General features: G+C 42.2%; 1 protein-coding gene across 1 annotated transcript in view; it reads left to right on the top strand.

The window, feature by feature from the left end:
• Positions 1-16,013, top strand: part of LOC102276301 (placenta associated 8) — a 34,964-nt gene extending 18,951 nt beyond the window's left edge. Inside the window, exons 2-5 of the mRNA XM_005904332.3 lie at positions 3,796-3,946; positions 5,813-5,937; positions 11,954-12,072; positions 15,716-16,013. Coding sequence (XP_005904394.1) covers positions 3,826-3,946; positions 5,813-5,937; positions 11,954-12,058 — 351 coding nt within the window. The 5' untranslated portion in view covers positions 3,796-3,825 and the 3' untranslated portion in view covers positions 12,059-12,072; positions 15,716-16,013. The remainder of the gene's footprint in view (positions 1-3,795; positions 3,947-5,812; positions 5,938-11,953; positions 12,073-15,715) is intronic.
• Positions 16,014-19,913: the final 3,900 nt, after the last annotated feature.

Here is a 19,913-nt window from a genome sequence, read left to right as displayed (position 1 = left end):
AGTGGTTAGGATCTGGTGCTCTCATTGCCGTGACCCAGACTCAATCTCTGGCCGGTGAGCCCAGACCCCACTTCAAGCTGCTGCAGACTGAGGCCCCCTGAGATCAGATCTGGTATGGCAACTCGGGAATTTGGAAAGTCAAGGTAAACCACGGGCTTCGCCCAGCTGTCACTTACGGCCCCTGACTTCTACTCCTGCCTTCTTTCTCTCATCTCCCCTTCACTTTCTTTTCAAGAATCAAATAATTCTTGGGTGATAGTTGTTGCTGTCCTCTGTGACAAGGTGGAAACGCAATTTCCAACTGAGCAGAAGCCCAAAAGTTCTGTCTCTCTCTTGCTCTCACTGTCTCTCTCTCACTGTCCTGTGTGAAACCCTCCACTACAGTTTTCTTTTCCACTTTCCTCCCACAACAAGTTCTCTTTCTCACTCCTTATCTCCTTCTTATAATATCCTTCTTCTAGGGAAGAATTTCTTGGATATCATTCCTAAGCTGCATCCCAGCCACTGGCACACTCTGTGCTGTCTGTGTCAGACAAAATCATCAGATGATTCTTAATTCTATCTCAGCTGCCAGGAAGACAGAGCAAAGGATTTCGGGGTTCTTCTGTTGTCTAGTCTCTCACCTCACTCAATGCCCAGAAATCTACTCTGAGAATGTCTCTGCCTGCTGGGCCTCAAACCTTGAGCCTCGTGCCATCTTCCAAGGCGCTCAACTCCAATTCCCCCAAGTTTCTCCTTTGCATCTACTGGACCCCTTCACTCCAGGCCTTGGTAGCTACGCATTCTGCTAGGGACAGCCTATTAGACTGGCTGCTACCCAGAAGCCCGAATCACAAGCTTTGTAGATGCTCAGTCACGAGGAATACACCCAGCGTGGAAAGACTTATCGTAGGACGTAAGCTCTACAGAAAAGGGATCCCTCTTAAGGAAAGTCCTGGCAACAGTTTACACTTAGCGGGAAAGCCCTTCTCTAATTGCTGGGTGGGGTGTCCTGCACATGGTGGTATCGCAGAGGGCAGAGATATCTGGTCAGAAAGCAATGGGAGAGAAGAGGATGCTTGAAATCCCATTAGGTCCAAAGAGAATTTAGGGGACGCCCTGCACCCCTTCAGGTTAAAACCTCCTGGTAAAGGCTTCCGGGATGATGGATTCCATTCTAGGAGCACTGTCTTGTTCTCAGTTGCAAGTTACTCAACATGGGAGGATCCCTCTCCAAGTCAGAAAAAACGTCTCTGGAGTGTATCCTTAAGAACTGGAAATTCTTTAAAACTGAAGGGTTAAAGAAGGAGAAACTTAAATTCTACTGTAGCAGTGCCCGGACTTTGTTTAAGTTGGGAAATGGAGAAAAATGGCCTGAAAATGGGTCTCTAAATTATGATAACCTTCTGCAATTGGATCTTTATTGCTGCCAGATGAGGAAGTGGATTGAGATTCCCTATATTCAGGCTTTCACAGTCCTTTACCAAAATCCCACCCCATGTAGCTCCTGTATTTTAAAACCTGGAGAACCAGAAGACTCTCCCAACACTTTAGATGATCCCCTTCTAAGCTCTCTGATCTCTCAGGGTGGAAACCTAGCACATCCTCCTCCTGACAGCATTCCCACTTAGCCAGTCCACCCCTCATATTAGGCAGAAACTCCAAAAATTACAACTTGGCCCACAAACGCCCATGCTCCAGCTCCCAGATGTGGCCTTTGGGGTATTTAATAATCAAGACCAAGCTCAGGAGAAAGAGAGAACCTAACATGAGAAAAGACAGGCCAGGGCTCGTGCAAAACTGATAGCTGTTGGTGTCAGTCATGCTTTGTGACCTCAGGGGGGCCAAGAAAGTTCAACCATTCATCTGGAAATAAGACCAACAAGAGGAAATGCTACAAATGCAAGTCAACTGGCCACTGTGCCCAAGACTGCCAGAAAGAACCTCCCCACCCCGGGCTATGCCCAGATAGCAGACAAACAGGTCACTGGAAGAGGGACTGTCCCCATTCCTGAAGGGGAAGGGGGACTTTGGCTCCTGAGATGGCCATGCTGGACAACTGGCGTGGCCCTGGGGATTCTGGTGGCTCCCCTCAGTGAGATGCTAATCTCCATCAAGGATCCCTGGGTAGTCCTTGACTCCCATAGCAGAAAAGAAAATTGATTACTTAATTGATACAGGAGCCACTGTACTTTGTCTTAATTTTTCACACTGGACCTCTCTCCTCCTAAAGCTGTACTGTGACTGGTGTCGATGGAAAGCCTTGCACTCGATTATTTTACTGGGCATTTCACATGCCAATTTAAACAACGGTGGATTTTGCATGCCTTTCTAGTTGTGTCTCAGTGTCCTACCCACGTCCTTAGAAGAGATCTTCTGAGCTCCCCTGGGGCCATACTCAGGTCAGGAGGCCCCAAGCAGGCTTTTATCTTGACTCTGACTAAGACAGACCAGCCACGAGGTCCTATTCCCAGCCATATCCTAGGGGCAGTAGACCCTTAACGAGACAAAGGAACCCCTGCAAGGCCAGTAAAGGCCCAACCTATAAGAATGAGCCTTAGGCCAGAAACTGCCTATCCGATAAAGCTGGAAGGGAAGAAGGGTTTACAACCCCTCGTGGATAAATTCCTAAAAGCTGACTCCATGAGTCAGACTATTTGCCTTTTTACTTTAGTTCTGCAAATCCTCCCCTTCTGTTCTATAAAAGAAACGCATCCAGACCCTGACAAGATGGTTATTTTAAGACATTAGTCGACTATCTTCTCGGTCAGTCAGCTTTCCCAATAAAGTCGCATTCCTTGCCTCAACATCTCATCTCTTGGATTTATTGGCCTGTTGTGCTGAGAGCAAAGTGAGCTTGGACTCATTAACAGGCAGGTGTGAGTTAAGTTTTATTTGGGGCAAATGAGATCTATAGCCCAAGAGACAGCTTCTCAGATAGCTCTGAGGAGCTGCCCTAAGAAGGTCAGAGCGGAGGTCGGTGTGTATATGATTTTAGTGAAGGGGACACGTGCCATCAAGCACGCATTTTGGCAGAAGGTTGCTGCAAGTCACATGGAACAGTTGTCTCCGTTAATGATTTTCGTTCTTTTCTAGATATGAGAAGATATGAGAGACTGGGCTCATAAAATCTTGTCTCAAAAATATCTAACTCTCTGAAGGCCTGTTCTGCCAGTGTTCCCTAGTTTACAGGGAGCTTCATTCCTAATTTCCACCCTGAACTCCTTTCAGGGCATGTTGAAAATCAGCAACTAAGTGGTTAATGACTTAATTCTTGTGGCACCAGATAACGAGTGACAGTTTTTAGTTGGCATGGCTTCGCAGGTGGCACAGTGGTAAAGAATCTACCTGCCAATGCAGGAGACGCAGGAAACAGGGGTTTGATCCCTGCGTCGGGATGATCCCCTGGAGGAGGAAATGGTAAACCACTCCAGTATTCTTGCCTGGGAAATCCCATGGACAGAGGAGCCTGGTGGGCTATAGTCTATACGGTCACAAAGAGTCAGACACGACTGAGCACACACACGTGCCATTTACACAGGTTTCCTCTTCTGTTTTCCTGTCTGGTGCAGAGACTAGATAGCTGTTTAAAACAGTACTTACAAGCCTGTCTCATTCCCTAACTCCAAGAGAAGCATCCATTCCTTTAACTGATTCAGTGAATCCCTTCCTCCAGGAGCCTCTGTAGAAAAAGGTTCTTCAAAGATCAGCCAGCGACTTGATCTAAACTGCCTCGCTTGCCTGTGAAGCCAAGTCCCTGAAAACAGGCTTCTAAGAGCAACCTCCAGACTACTGACACCAAGTTCTTCCTTTCAGACCACAGCCGCTTAAGAATCTGCGTTGAAAATGCAAGCTGCATCTTCTCCAGTGGTCATTGTAACCCAGCCTGGAGTCGGAAGCGGTCCAGCACCTCAGAACTCCAACTGGCAGACGGGCTTGTGTGATTGTTTCAGCGACTGCGGTGTCTGTAAGTGCTGGGGAAACCTGTAACCGACTCAGAAGTGAATTTTAACCTTGGGTTGTCCAGTCGCTAAGTTGTATATAAAGCTTTGTGACCCCATGGATTGTAGCATGCCAGGGTCGTCTGTCCTCCACAATTTCCCAGAGTTTACTCATATCTTTCCTTCATTTCTCCCTTAGGGTGTAATAGAAGTTCCCCTCTCATTCCAAGGTACCCTGCCTGTCAGGCAATGCTTTGCAAACAGAAAAATCCTGTACCGACTGTAGGTTGATTCTTCTTCACCCTTCAAAGGATAATCTTACTCCTAAAAAAAGTTCTGGAGTTAAGATAACTGTTAAAAATAAAAAGCCAATGATTTGAATAATGAACAGCCTTGGCCTAATTATTATAAATAGACCATACATTATATTAGAAGAGACGTTTAAAGTTTAACTTGATTAAAAAGAAAAAAGGCTGCTTTTGTTATACATCAATTAAACTCATTACAGTTACACTGTGCCCCACACACAAGGGTTCATTTTCATCCGTGGTTTCAGCATGAGCTCACATAAGCATTATTTTTATTTATACATTTAGGATTGTTATACAGACAAGAATAAAGAATTCTGAAGGCAATTAACTGCTCAGTGGGTAAAATATCTCTAACTCTGCTTCATTTTCAGTTTTGTTTCATTTTATGAGATCTAAGTAAACCTGAGAGAAGAAAAGTTCGGGGTAAGATGTGCTTGTCAGAGAGGCCAAATGCTTAGTTCTCAACACCAAGCAAGAAATAAACAAACCTGCCTACAAAATAAAAAATGAAACAAATTTTACTCTGAGGTTTTTTGTCCATTTGTTTCTTTTTTTTTACCTGTTTCAAATCTACCCAGTGTTCTGAGACAGGGAAGGAAAACCTATTAACCTTTCACTTGGCAGAGGAATTAAAATTTGGAATGGAGTTGATAATTACATTGAAAAGCATAGAGGGAAAGAATCACCTGGGACATGGAACCACTGAGCTGGTTGATTTGTGCTCCTTGTCCTGCTGCATGACCCGGGCTGATAACTTGCACTTCTCAGGACGTTAGTTCAACATCTGCGAATCATAGTGATCATGAAACCACAATAATAAAACCTTCTAAAGAGGAATATTCTAATCCTCCAAACCCTAGTATTGTTACTTGTATAAGTGAATTACAAGTTCTAATATGAGCTTAAAACCTTCACATAGGATTTCTTAAATCAGAGATCTGATCAAATCATTCTCCCTTCTTAAAATATTTCAGAGGTTCCTCATGACTTCCATGACCCCCTCTGAACACTCGTACTTCCAGATCATCCAGTCTCCACCCTGCCTTGGATCCAGCTTCATCCCCATTCTTTCCCATCCCTGGTTCCAGCCACGTTATGTGTAACCAGCCATTGCCAAGACAAACCAAGTTATCTACAGAGGCTCTTTCCCCTTTCCTCAATCTATAAAATTCCTAATCATCATTCCATATTCAGATCAAGCAACAGCATCTTCCCAGAGCACTGGAGGCCCCATTTCTGTGAGTGACACCTTGGGATCTTGAGTAGGTTCCTGTTGGAGAACTTTTCACATTATTTGACCTCACTCCTGGACTTCAGACAGAGGCATTGTGGGTAGTGAGGATAACCTCTGGAACAGGGCCAGGTTTCAGTGAGTCATTCAATACATGGAAGAAGGCAGTACTAGAGGGAATGAGGGGAAGCTGATGTGATGTCGAACAGAAGCAGTGAGGATGACCTTGGCAGCAGACTATGTGACAAAGGCCCCAGGGTTTGGAACTGCCATCCATGAACACACCCTAACTCTCAACCATGGTGGAGGGCAGAATGGAGTAATTCGTACCTCTGATTTCACGCATCCAGGTCTCTGCGGCACATTTTGCTTCACATGCCTTGCGTGTCAAGTTGCATCTGATATGAATGAATGCTGTCTGTGCGGAACAAGTGTCGCAATGAGGACCCTCTACAGGACTCGATACGGCATTCCGGTGAATCTTTTACAATATTGTATCATTCGAATATGCACCCACATTCAAAACAATTGTGATAAACATAGAGGCCATTTGATGGTACCTGTCAACTGAATGGGGGCTTCCCAGGTGGCGCTAGTGGTAAAGAAAGAGGCAGATGCAGGAGACGTAAGAGACGTGGGTTCGATCCCCGGGTGGGAAAGATCCCCTGGAGGAGGACACGGCAACCCACTCCAGTACTCTTGCCCGGAGAATCCCATGGACATAGGAGCCTGGCAGGCTACAGCCCACAGGGTCACAAAGAGTAGGACACAGCTGAAGCAACTTAGCAGGCCCACAGGCATCAACTAAATTTGGTTGGTAGGAGTTTCCTGGCATGTGCATTCTATTATTGTAGCAATAGATCCTCTGGTTATGTGACCTCCTTCTACATTTCTGTGAAAACCGTAGGAAACAAACAACTCTCATATTTGCAATGTATGTCATACAATGGAAGAGGATTGTTCAGGGCCATGCTTGTACTATGCCCCACGTACATGACATGTTACATCACGGAAACCTTGCACCATCTCTGTAAAGTAAGTAGGTCTATCACACTTCACAGATGAGAAACGTTTTAACAGGTAGAATAACTCAGGCAAAGATATGCACTAGTCATAAAGGAGTCATTACTCAACTCAGCTTTTCATACCCGCACATTCCATTACACCATGCTAAGTCACTTCAGTCGAGTTGGACTCTCTGTAGCCCTGGGCACTGTAGCCCGCAAGGGCTCTGTCCACGGGACTCTGTCCATGGGACTCTCCAGGCAAGAATACTGGAGTGGGTTGCCATGCCCTCCTGCAGGGGATCTTCCTGACCCAAGGATCGAACCAGCGTCCCTTATGTTTCCTGCGTTGGCAGGCAGGTTCTTTAGCACTAATGCCACCTGGGATGCCCCCGTCATTACACCATAAGCTTCACTTTAGTGCTCTCCAGAAACAGAACCAAAAGGAGATAGAGATGATATGAATACAGATATATAAAGAGAGCACGAAATTTTAAGGAATTGCCTCATAACATTGTGGGGACTGGTAAGTCCAAAAAGCAAGATAGGCTGACAGGCTGGGAAGAGTTGCAGAATCCAAAGGCAGCCTGCGGGCAGAATTCCTTCTTGTTCAGGGGAGATCGCTCTTTCTCTGTTCAGGCCTTCAACAATTAGGTGAGGCCCACCCACATTTTGGATGGTTACTTTAAGTCTACTGATTTAAGCGTTAATTTCATCTGAAACATTACCCTCACAGAAACATCCAGAATAGCATTTGACTGAATATGTGGGTACTATGGCCTAGCCAAGTTGGCACATAAAATTAATCATCACAGAACAAATAAATAGAATATTTAAGGAACTAATTTTACTCCATTGAAATTATTTTATTTTTTTGCTTAAAATGTTTGTTAGTTTTTTAATCATAAAAATATTTAATCATAAAAATATGTATAGGTAACGTTATGACAAATTAAAACACAGAGATATATAAAATAAAAAATGAAAATCTAATTGCTTTATGCCCAATTCCACTATTCAGTGATAAATTTTATTAATATCAATAATTTGGTGTGCATCCTCCTATGAGGCTTTACCTCTTAGTGGTAAAGAATCTGCCTGCCAGTGCAGGAGACACAAGAGACACGAGTTTGATCCCTAGATAGGGAATATCCCTGGAGTAGGAAATGGAAACCCACTCTAGTAACCTTGCCTGGGAAATTCCATGGGCAGAGGAGCCTGATGGGCTATAGTCCATGGGGCCACAAAGAGTCAAACACGACTGAGCTCAGTCTCTGGGCTTTTGGTCTCCTCTAAGGCATATAAATAGATAAATAGATAGATAGATTAGATGAAGCTACAGCTATAGCTGTAGAGCTAGACATATGTGATTTGGTATTTACAGGGCTCTTTTATTTTGTTTCTATGTTTTAAATGAGTTCATACTATATTGTAACTTGGTTTTTTTTTCCACTTAATATATGGTAGACCCCCTTTATGTCCATAACATAGATTCTTTTTCATGTCTGCATAGTATTCCATCATATAGATTAATCACTTTCTTATTGATGAAAGCTTAAATAATGTTGCAGTTGTATATATATGATTTTGTACACGCACTGGTATTTTTGTAGGATAGTGTACTATTAATTGATTTGATTGATAGATCACAGGATATGCACATTCAAAATCTGAAAGGTACTACCTACTCACATACTTTTGCAATCTTTCCTTCTTTTCCCCCCATCTTCCCAAAGTAACCATCAATATGCTTCTGTCAATGTAGATTAGTTTTCATTTTCTACCATTTTATATAACAGAACTATATAGTGTGTGGGCTTCCCTGGTAGCTCAGCTGATAAAGAATCCGCCTACAGTGCAAGAGATCCCAGTTCAATTCCTGGGTCAGGAAGATCAGCTGAAGGGATAAGCTACCCACTCCAGTATTCTTGGGCTTTTCTGGTGGCTCATCTGGTAAAGAATCTGCCTGCAATGCAAAAGACTTGGATTCAGTCCCTGGGTTCGGAAGATCCCCTGGAGAAGGAAACAGCTACCCACTCCAGTATCCTGGCCTGGAGAATTCCGTGGACTGTGTAGTCCATGGGGTTGTGAAGAGCTGGACACGACTGAATGACTTTCACTTTTCACCGTACCGTGTGTACTACTTTATGCAGCTTCTTTCACTCACTATGATTTTTTGAGGATTCATCAAGTTGTTGTGTACACTTAAAATGTGTTAAGAAGGCAGATCTCATGTTAAGTATTTTTAACCTCCCAAAAAATTAGGAAAAAACAAAGAAAATATTTGAATGGCAAATAAGTACATAAAAAGATGTTCAACATCATCAGTCACTAGAGAAATGCAAATAAAAACCATAGTGAGGTACCGCCATACACCTATTGGGACAGCTAAAATAAACAGACTAACTCACACCAAGTGTTAGCTTATACGGAGGAAGTGAAACCCTCATGTACTGATGGTTGGAGTGTAAAATAGTTTCTTAAAAAGTTAAACATACATCTACTTTTTGGCCCAGCCATTCTGCTCCTAGATATCTACCCTGCAAAAATATATATCTGTATCAAGTCTTGTACACAAATGTTTAGAGTAGTTTTGCTTGCAATAGCCAAAAACTAAAAAAACAACCCAGCAGGTGAATGAATAAACAAATTGTAGTCCATCCATGTAATAGTATACTACTCAACAACAAAAAGGAATGAACTATTGATACAATTTGGATGAATCTCAAGATAAATATAATATTAAGTTGTGGGTAAAAATTTCAGGATCATCACTGAAAGGATAAAAATTAGTTGTGGGACATCTGAAAGTACTAAAAGGGGACTTCGCTGATGGTCCAGTGGTTAAGACTTACTTTCCAACGTAGGATGAGGCCTTCGATCCCTGCTCAAGGAACCAAGATCCCACATGTCTCAAGGCCAAAGAAACAAAACATGAAACAGAAGCGATAACGTAACAAATTCAATAAAGGCTTTAAAAACAGTCCCCATCAAAAAAAAAAAATCTTAAAAAAAATAAATAACTACTAAAGGGAACAAAGGGCTTCCCTAGTGGCTCAGAAGGTAAAGAAACTGTCTGCAATGCAGAGACCTGGGTTCAATCCCTGGGCTGGAAAGATTCCCTGGAGGAGGGCATGGCAACCCACTCCAGTATTCTTGCCTGGAGAATCCCCATGGACAGAGGAGCCTGGAAGGCTACAGTCCATGGGGTCGCAAAGAGCCTGACACGGCTGAGTGACTAAGCATAGCACAGCAAAGGGAACAAAAGGAACCAGGAAAGGTCTATTCAGCCAAAAAAAAAAAAAGTAGGAAAAATTAACATTTGATGAATAGGAAACATAAAACAATTTGCCTATCTCATTGGTGGGAATGATTTAGATGTCTCTGCTGTGCTAAAATGTCTTTACCTCTTATTATTTCTCTTAGAGCTTTTGTGGTGAGTCCTTGGGAGCCTGCCCTCTTATGTGATGGGTGAATAGCTCCCCACTTATCTCACCCCTCTTCTTCCCTGGGGCCCCGAAGCCCACATGAGGGCTGTCTGTTAAACGGCTCTGCGCTGTGTCCCAGGCAAGGCCACAGCTGGCAGTTCTGGGCTGGCCCAGCCACTCAAGCTGGCTTCAGTTAACCTCCCATCTTTCATTCCCCAGCCTGTTCCTTCCTCCTTTCTGACCTCACAGGTTTTGGTTTGGGGTTTATCTAATGCAGTGTCCCTGACCATGTTAAGTTTCATGTTCTTGAGTTCTGTTTTACTTTCTCCATCAACATAATCCCATCTGCTTCATTTTTTTTCAAAAATTTCTGAAGATTTTTGGCTTAGCCCTATTTTCTAGTGCAGCTTGAATATTATTTAACAAAGCTCTGCAAGCACATAGTTGTTAAAATTATCTAATTTACAAGGTTTGTTGAAAAAAATAATAGTCCCCAAACTTCTATTCCCTATTTCCTCTTTCCCAGAGCTGTTTACCTCCATATCTCCAAATTGTAGACTTGTACTATTACCTTTTGACTGTTCAGTTGGGGGCGTTGTCTATGGGCCTCCCATTGTGGAAGATGAGAATTTAGTTCTGTTTTCTCCCCTTTCTGCACCATGGACATGCACCCTACCCCTACCCCACTCCCTCCAATATGTGAAGTGAAAGTCGCTCAGTGTTGTCCAACTCTTTGCAACCCCATGGACTATACAGCCTATGGAATTCTCTAGGCCAGAATATTGGAGTAGGTAGCATTTCCCTTCTCCAGGGGATCTTCCCAATCCAGGGATCAAACCCAGGTCTCCCACATTGTAGGCGGATTCTTTACCAGCTGAGCCACAAGGGAAGCCCCCCTCCAATATGATTATATATAATTTTGGCCAAGTCCAAATTTAGCATTTACATTATGACACCTATATTTGCTCTTCAGAGCTGAGTTGAATTGTGTAATGAACAATGATTGTCTTTTCTTCTAAACTTAGTTTTTCCTACTATTAATAACTCTTGACTTTTTCACTAGGAGTTTTCCATTTACTTAGAAGTAATCCAATCCCAAACTCTTTCCAGTTTTCTAAATCTCTTCCCTAAACATCAGACAGACATTCTATCATCTTCATCTTCTTGATGAAATCACTCTGTGACCCTGCCATCTCTATCGTCATGACCTGGGGATTCCTTTAACCAGTTCCGCATGTTAGGCTCTGGTTTCTTATACCCCACATCTTCTTCTTTGTTAGTTTGCTTCTTCATTCTGGTGGGGGCACCCTCTAGGAGCTTCCTGATACAGGGAAAGGGTATAGGAGAAAAGAATTTTGAGATTTTACTTTCTGAAACTGTTTACCTTCCTTTGATAGTTCGTTGGATATTTTTTTTTTCAACCTTTTACCTCTCTTTAATCTTGTACCTCTTTTGCCTCATGGACTCTTTTTCCTTTTTAAATTTTATGTATTTACTTTTTGGGGGGCTGTGTTGGGTCTTTGTTCCTGTGAAGGCTTTTGTCTAGTTGCAGTACACGGGGGCTGTGTAGTGCGTGGGCTTCTCATTGCAGTAGCTTCTCTTGTTGCAGAGCACGGGCTCTAGACAGCATGGACTTCAGTAGTTGCGGCACGTGGACTCAGTAATTGCGGCTCCTGGGGTCCAGAGTGTGGGCTCGATAGTTGTGGTACAGGGGCTCAGTTGCTGTGGGATCTTCCCAGACCAGGGATCCAACCTGGGTCTTCTGCATTGGCAGGCGGATTCTTTACCACTGAGCCACCAGGGAAGCCCCTGGTTGGATATCTTCAATTCTATATATGTTACAAAGTACAGGAAAACATTTGATGTGATAAAAAGAGACAGGAGTTATGTGGAGAAATCAACTAAAATCAACTAACATTTTCCTGAATGTATCCATCCAAACTTCAAATTCGAAGGATCAGCACCTTCTGCTTCTCTTCAAAATGTCTTGAAAACCCACAAGCCTTTATTTCCACATAGGTGGGTTTTTACATTCTGTTTCTTTTCTGTTTTCCAACAGGGATCCATTTGTGACGACTACATGGTGACCCATTGCTGTACTCTGTGCTCTCTTTGCCAAATCAAGAGAGACATCAACAGAAGGAGAGCCAATCGCACTTTCTAAAAAAAGAATCAATGGTAAGTCCCAGAATCTGTGAATGTTTAGGAATGTAATTAAGGGCTTTGTAAACGAAGTATTATTTTGAACAATAATTCAATAATAGCAATTCTTTAAGTCTTTCAAATGTTATCTTAATATAAAGATAGATTTTGATTTCTTCTTATGAAGAAGATAGCTGTACTGGCTTGTTCAAGCTACTATAACAAAATAGCCTGAACAGGTTAAACATCAGGAACTTATGTCTCACAGTTCTAGAGAGAGAATATGTTTTGGTCTTTCTTATTAGGATAGTAATCCCATCACAGGGACCTCATCTAAACCTTGGGGACTTCATGATCTCATCTAAACCTATTACCTCCCAAAGGCTCCATCTCCCAATACCATCACATTGCGGGTTGGGGTTTCAATATCCCAGTTTGGGGAGCGGGACACAAACATTCAATTCATAACTCTGTATTTTGAAACTGTATTTTTATAAATAAAGGGATGACTTTTCTAGACTTCTCAGAATTCTGGTGGTCTATTAATAAAAACACCAATTGCAAAAGCATGTATATGTATAATACAAGAGTGTGGTGAGAAAACACGCTCCCTCCTAATACAAACTGACAAAAGAAACTGGTAAGTAATTACGAAGTAGTACAGCAAGTGAAAACTATGTTACGTAATATTTGGATTGATTGTGGCATGAAGCATATCAATACTTGAGGTGAGGTTAAACAGAAAAGTCCTATTGGAGATGGTGGAATTTGAAAGAGGTGAAATACTGTATAGAATACTTGGAAACATTATGTAGAATGGCATCATCTGAAATTCAATCAAGTCATTTTTCAACTCACTCTTTCAAGATTCTCAGAATTAGCTACTAAGGATGTAGTAAAGTAGAAATCAACATGATTTGGACAATCTTCTATAGAACATATCTTGAGTATGGGAAGAAAACATTAATTTTCCCATTCTTTGCAAAAATACCACTTCCTTTCTCAAGTGAATGAGAACTCTGTATAGGTTAACAAACATAACTCTTGGAAGGTACATTTTTAAATAGTCATATATTTAGCAAATAATGTCTCTAGTACCTAGTCCTGCACGGTACTTGATTTGGGGGAACAAAAGGAGATAAGTTGGTCTTCTTGTCCTTTGAGACTTTATACTCCAAAAAACGGCGTTGATAAAATGCAAACTTTGACCAGTGCCTTTAGTCAGAGTGCTATTTTATGCTCAGAGGAAGAAAAGATGATATTCTGTGAGATGTACAAGTGAAAGTTTCTTGAAAGAAGTGGTTTTTTGATTCTGAAGAGGAAGTGAGCATCAGGGTCTCAAGAGGAAATAGGTGGCACTCAAGCTGTGGGAATAGAAGGATTTAATGAAACCACCTGCAGAGTGGGCAGGAGGCACAGGGACTTTCAGGGTGGGTGGGAGGAGACAGGAGAGGGAACCAGACCTCCCCTGGGCCTCTGGAGGAGGGGAGGGAGCAGTGACTAGAACCCCAAAAGAGAAACCTGTATGGTGGCTGCCCTGAGAGGACCTGAGCAGCCCGGAGCAACCCTACAGGAAGAGTCAGCAGGGAAGGTGCCCTGACCTCACATTCTGACGTCCTTCTGGGCTTCCCATTGGCTGAACCCACCAGGAAGGCAGAGACAGGGATGGAATTGCTGGGGTACACAGGTCAGCCTCCCAGAGCACAGGGCAGGGTGGACAGGGGTAGAAATAGATCCGATGGGACCAACAGAAGATTTCTGACTCAGGATGGGATTTTAATGAATAGAAAAGGGTGTTGCCTCTCAACAGCAACATGAGTGAAACATGAGTGCTGTGCTGTGATAAAGCGCTTCTGTCTGATTCTTTGTGACCGTATAGACCGTAGCCCACCAGGCTCCTTTGCCATGGGATTCCCCCAGCAAGAATACTGAAGTGGGTTGCCATGCTCTCCTCCAGGGTATCTTCCCAACCCAGGGATTAAACCTACGTCTCCTATGGCTACTGCACTGCAGATGGATGCTTTCTGCTTGAGCCACCAGGGAAGCCCAATGAAACTACAGAGGCAAAAAGAGGAAAAAAACATATTTATGAGTTTAGATTCCTCTTGGCAGGAACATAAAAGGGGGAAAATAATGAGAAATGAAATATTTTACTGCAGTGTCATGAATACTAGGCTAATGATCTGGGCTTTCATTTGGTAAGCACTGGGGAGTTATTTGGGGGCTTCCCAGGTGACCCTAGTGATAAAGAATCTTCCCACCAACGCAGGAGACATGAGAAATGGCAACCCACTCCAGTGTTCTTGCCTAGAGAATCCCAGGGACGGGGGAGCCTGGTGGGCTGCCGTCTATGGGGTTGCACAGAGTCGGACACGACTGAAGTGACTTAGCATAAAGCAACTTAGCATGCAGGCAGGGGAATTATTTTAGGTTGTAAGTAAAGGAGTAACATAGGTAGAGTTATGTTTTAGAAAAATTAACCTGGTAATGCTATGTACACAGACTGGACGGGGTAAGGTCAGAAGCAAAGAGGTGTTATTTCAACACTGCTTAAATGAACTTATGAGACAATTTGGATAAAATATTAAGAGCTACCCACACATACATAAATCCTGGCACCTGAGCTTTTTTTTTTTTTTTTCCTTCAAGGAAATTATTTCTCTGAATTTTTAAGCTGGTTTGCTGTAAAAATATCTTGGTGGTCCTGACTCTTGCTCATCAGCTTGGACCCTACGTTATTCATTGACAATAAAACTTTAGATCTCCAAATATCTGTAATGGGAGAATCAAAACATAAAGATCAATGAATAATGTGATTTATGTTAAAAACAGACTGAGGCAAAGAGGTACAAGAACCAACTAAAAAGGGAGAACAGATAAATTTCCCAGAGGTACAGAATTTTAAATAATTAATGAAGGTATGCCTCCCCGTAAGGAAAGAAAGCTTTATTTCCCACCTCTTAAGTATGGGTTTGCATAGTGAGTTTCAAAGTGTACAGTATAAAAGGGGGGCGGGACGAGTATAACCTTGGAAGACTAACCAGGTGGAAAATCCTGACAAAATTACTTTAGCCAGTTATCCTCATTGGTGGTATCCTGTTGATAGCACGCACTCCTGAAATGATGTGATGAAACTGGTGCTTTACCTCTGTGGTCTTCCTCTCAACACCCCACAACTCCAGTCTAACCATCAGAAAAACATTAGACAAAAAAACTGAGGCCCAACAAAAAAAAGAAAAAAAAACCAACAAGAACAACAACAAAAAAAACTGAGGCCCATTCTGCAAAATACAAAAATTAAGGCAATTCTCCTCAAAACTGTCAAGGTCATCAGAAATAAGAAAGGTCCAGTCACGGTTTAGAGGAGCCTAAAGAAACATAATGAGTAAAGGTAATATGCTATCTGAATGGAATCTTGGAACAGCAAAGGGACATTATGTAAAAACTGAGCAATCTGAATAAAGAACAGGCTTTGATTAATAATCTATCAACATTGGTTCATTAGTTGTGATACACCTACCATAGTAAGATGCTAGCCAGTAAGGAAACTGGTGCAGGTATATGGGAACTCTCTTGAAACTTTTCTATAAATCTAAAATGATTCTAAAATTAAATCTTTATTAAAAATTAAAAAGTAGACTGAGAAAATTTAACCGTATTTTTTGTGTGTCCCTCGTAGGTGAAGAGCTCCCTTTCTCCCCTTTCTTCTGTGGTCCCTCCTGACCTGGTGAAGAGCTCTTACTGAAGCAACTAAAATCAACACCTCTTCAGCTTTTCCACTTTCTGCAACTGAAATATAATTGATATTTTTAATCACAATTAGTGGGGTTAAAAAAAACTGAATTTTTATTTCAAAGGAGTGTTATCCCTTAGTTTTGCTAAATGGTCCAGCGTAGTTTCTCCTTGCTATTAAGTTTTCCAGCTTATAAATTCTGTATTACATTTTAAAATATAAACAAATAAAAGATTTTACATGATTCTTTACGGTTCTTTGCTCTCAATAAAATGTCTTCATGTCATCAGTCAATTCCAAGGGTCAATATCATAATTTTGTTCTTGTAGTTTGTTTTCCTAACAGGAGATTTTGGTCCACAGCAATTCAGCTCTCTTTCATGTAAGAAGTTTAAGAGAGAGAGACAAAGACTACGGGCAACTATTCTACGAAAGTGGTCCCCAACCTTTTTGAACCAGGGACCGGTTCCATGGAAGACAATTTTGCCATGAAAGAGGGCGGGGGACAGGAGTGGGGTGCAGTGGGGTGGGTGGAGGAGAGAGAGGGAAGGATGATTCGAGCACATTACTCGTATTGTGCACTTTATTTCTATTATTATTACATCAGCTCCACCTCAGATCATCAGGCATTACATTCCAGAGGCTGGGGACCCCTGTTCTAAGACACTTACAGCACATTTAACCAACGCTTTCCCTCCTTTTTGTGTTACCTACAAGCATTATTCGGAGAAGGCAATGGCACCCCACTCCAGTACTCTTGCCTGGAAAATCCCATGGATGGAGGGCCTGGTGGGCTGTAGTCTGACAAAGCGACAGTGTACTAGGCTCTGCTTCCCAACCGCATACTTGATGGTTTCATTGTTGTGTCATTAATTTTATCTTTTGCATATGAGGTATCAAAGCAAGTAATAAAAATTCAATTGTCAAATTCAATATGATTCAATTTTGGTTAAAAACTGATAGATAAATGTGTGAAGTCATCATTTCTTTTTTTCCCATTTCTCATCCTGTTTATCCTCTGCAACATTTTGCCCTGCTGAAAATCTCACTTCCTAATTTCCTTTCTTTCTCCCCCTACACTTGTGAGTCCATTTCATTTGTTGGGGTGGAGGGTCAGGGAAGGCAATCTTCAGACTAGTAGAAATATCTATTAGTAGAAACATCTACTGTAAGTAAATATTTCACTATAAGGATATTGTGAGATTTCAGTGAGAAAAAATGTAAAACCACCTGGAACTTAATAGGCACTCAAACTTGAGTCCTTTGCCCCCTTTTTTCACTTGCCTTATAGATGTAGGTGTTTTGCAAGGTTCTATCCTGGGGCAGGAGGAGAAGGGGACGTCAGAGGATGAGATGGACTGACTCGATGGACGTGAGTCTGAGTGAACTCAGGGAGTTGGTGATGGACAGGGAGGCCTGGCATGCTGCGATTCATGGGGTCGCAAAGAGTCGGACACAACTGAGCGACTGATCTGATCTGATCTGGTCCTGGGTCCATTCCTTTGACACCTCCTAGTCTTCTCGGAATCATCTACTCTCACAGCTTCAAATGCCTCCTACACACCAAGGAGGACTGTATTTCTAGTTCTTCTCTTACTATTGGTCTTCAGAATGTCTCGTCCACTGTCTACAAAACAACTGCTTCTTGGTGTCCCCTACCCATTCTCTACCCAACAGGTCAAACGATTTCACTACCCAGGTTTTCAAGGTAAGAAATCTAGATATTGGTGAAACCTAAATTGTCTCATCACACCCTTCTCCTTTCCCCTCACATCTACTCAGACATCAACTTCTGTCACTTAAACTCCACTTGATAACCCTAGTGGATGATCTTGTTTGTTCCTGTATCTGCAGTGCCTAGAAAAACGCCTGACACCTAGTAGATACATGCGCAAATCGCTTTGGCCACCTGATACCAAGAACTGACTCACTGGAAAAGACCCTGATGCTGGGAAAGATTGAGGCAGAGGAGAAGGGACAACAGAGGATGAGATGGTTGGATGGCATCACTGACTCAATGGACATGAGTTTGAGCAGCCTCCAGGAGTTGGTGATGGACAGGGAAGCCTGGCCTGCTGCAGTCCATGGGGTCACAGAGTTGGACACAACTGAGCCTCTGAACTGAAGAGATCGTTTATTGAATGAATTAATCTGTCCTCTCCTCTTTGTCTCCACTGCCAAGAATGTAGTCCAAGCCCATATTACGTCTCTTGAGAATCATGTTTATAGCTCCTGAATTAGTTTCTCGGCCTCTAGTAACTCCAGCTCCCATTGCTTTCTCCCCAGTCCATCTTGTACACTGCTTGCCATGAAAAAATTGTAAACATCCTAAAAAAATTTCCCTGATCCTTCATGATGTAACCTCAATCCACCTCTTTAGCCTATTCTCCCACCATCACCATGTTTTCACACTCCAAATTTCCTGTTTTCCCTCCTTCGAACACACATACTTATTTCAAATTTCCAATTCCAAATGCTCTTTGTTTATATATGTATATACTTATATATATATACAAGCAATTGAATGTTTAAAATATATCTATCTGGTTGTGCTGGGTCTCAGTTTCAGCACTTGGGATCTTCACTGCAGCATATAGGATCTATCGTTGCACTGTGTAGGCTTCTCTAGCTGTGGCACCGGGCTCAGTAGCTGCAGCGTGTAGGCTCAGTTGCCCCACGACACACGGGATCTTAGTTCCTGAACCAGGAATCAAACCTGCAACCCCGCATTGTAAGGCAGATTCGTAACCACTGGACCACCAGCAAAGTCCTGAAAGCAACTGACTTTTGTATATTAACCTCATATCCTGCAACTTTGCTATTTAACTCCTTATTAGTTGCAAGAATTTTTTCTTCTGGTTCCTTGAGATTTTCTACATAGATAATCATGTCAACTGTGAACAGAGATAGTTTTATTTCTTTCTTCCCAGTTCAGTTCAGTTCAGTCGCTCAGTCATGTCCAACTCTTTGCAACCCCATGGACTGCAGCACGCCAAGCTTCCTTGTCCATCACCAACTCCCAGAGCTTGCTCAAATTCATGTCCATCAAGTTGGTGATGCCATCCAACCATCTCATCCTATGTTGTCCCCTTCTCCTCCTGCCTTCAATCTTTCCCAGCATCAGGGTCTTTTCCAAGGAGTCACTTCTATGCATCAGATGGTCAAAGTATTGGAGTTTCAGCTTCAGCATCAGTCCTTCCAATGAATATTCAGGACTGATTTCCTTTAGGATTGACTGGTTTGATCTCCTTGCAGTCCAAAGGACTCTCAAGAGTTTTCTCCAACACCACAGTTCAAAAGCATTAATTCTTCGGCACTTTCTTTATGGTCCAAATCTCACATCCATATATGACTACTGGAAAAACCATAGCTTTGACTATACGGACCTTTGTCAGCAAAGTAACGTCTCCATTTTTTAATATGCTGTCTGGGTTGGTCATAGCTTTTCTTGCAAGGAGCAAACGTCTTTAATTTCACGGCTGCAGTCACCATCTGCAGCCAATCTGTATTTAAGGTTAACTTTCTTTTCTGGTCTTACGGCATCATCCAGGACTTACAATACAATGTTCAATAAGAGTGGTGAGGGAATTCCCTGGCAGTCCAGTAGTTAGGACTCTGTGCTTTCGGTGCCAAGGGTGCAGGTTGAATTACTGGTGAGGGATTCCACAAGCCCCCAGGCATGGCCAAAAAAATTGGAGTGGTGAGAGTGGACAGCTTTGCCTTATTCCTGATCTTAGGGGGAAAGAATCTAGCAATCTAGTTTCTCACCATTATGATGTTAGCTATAAGGTTTTTGTACATATTCTTTATTGAGGAAATTCCTCTGTATTCCCAGTTTTTGAAATTTTTTTTATCATGAATAGGTGTTGGGTTTTATAAAAATGCTTTTTCTGTACTTACTGAGATGATCAAAGAACTTTTCTTCTATAGCTTATAGATGTGATGAAATATATTAATTGATTTTTTAATGTTGAACAATTTATATACCTAGAATAAATCCCACTTGGTCATGGCATATAATTCTTTTTATGTATTGCTGGATCTGACTCACTAATATTTTGTTAAGAATTTTTGCATCTATATTCATGATAGATACAGAACTGCAGTTTTCCTTTCTTGTAATATCTTTATCTGGCTTTGGTGGA

The sequence above is a fragment of the Bos mutus genome, chromosome 6, assembly GCF_027580195.1.
Source record: "Bos mutus isolate GX-2022 chromosome 6, NWIPB_WYAK_1.1, whole genome shotgun sequence".
Classification (NCBI taxonomy): Eukaryota; Metazoa; Chordata; class Mammalia; order Artiodactyla; family Bovidae; genus Bos; species Bos mutus.
Note: the sequence above shows the minus strand (reverse complement) of the source record. Positions and strands in the feature narration are given on the sequence as shown.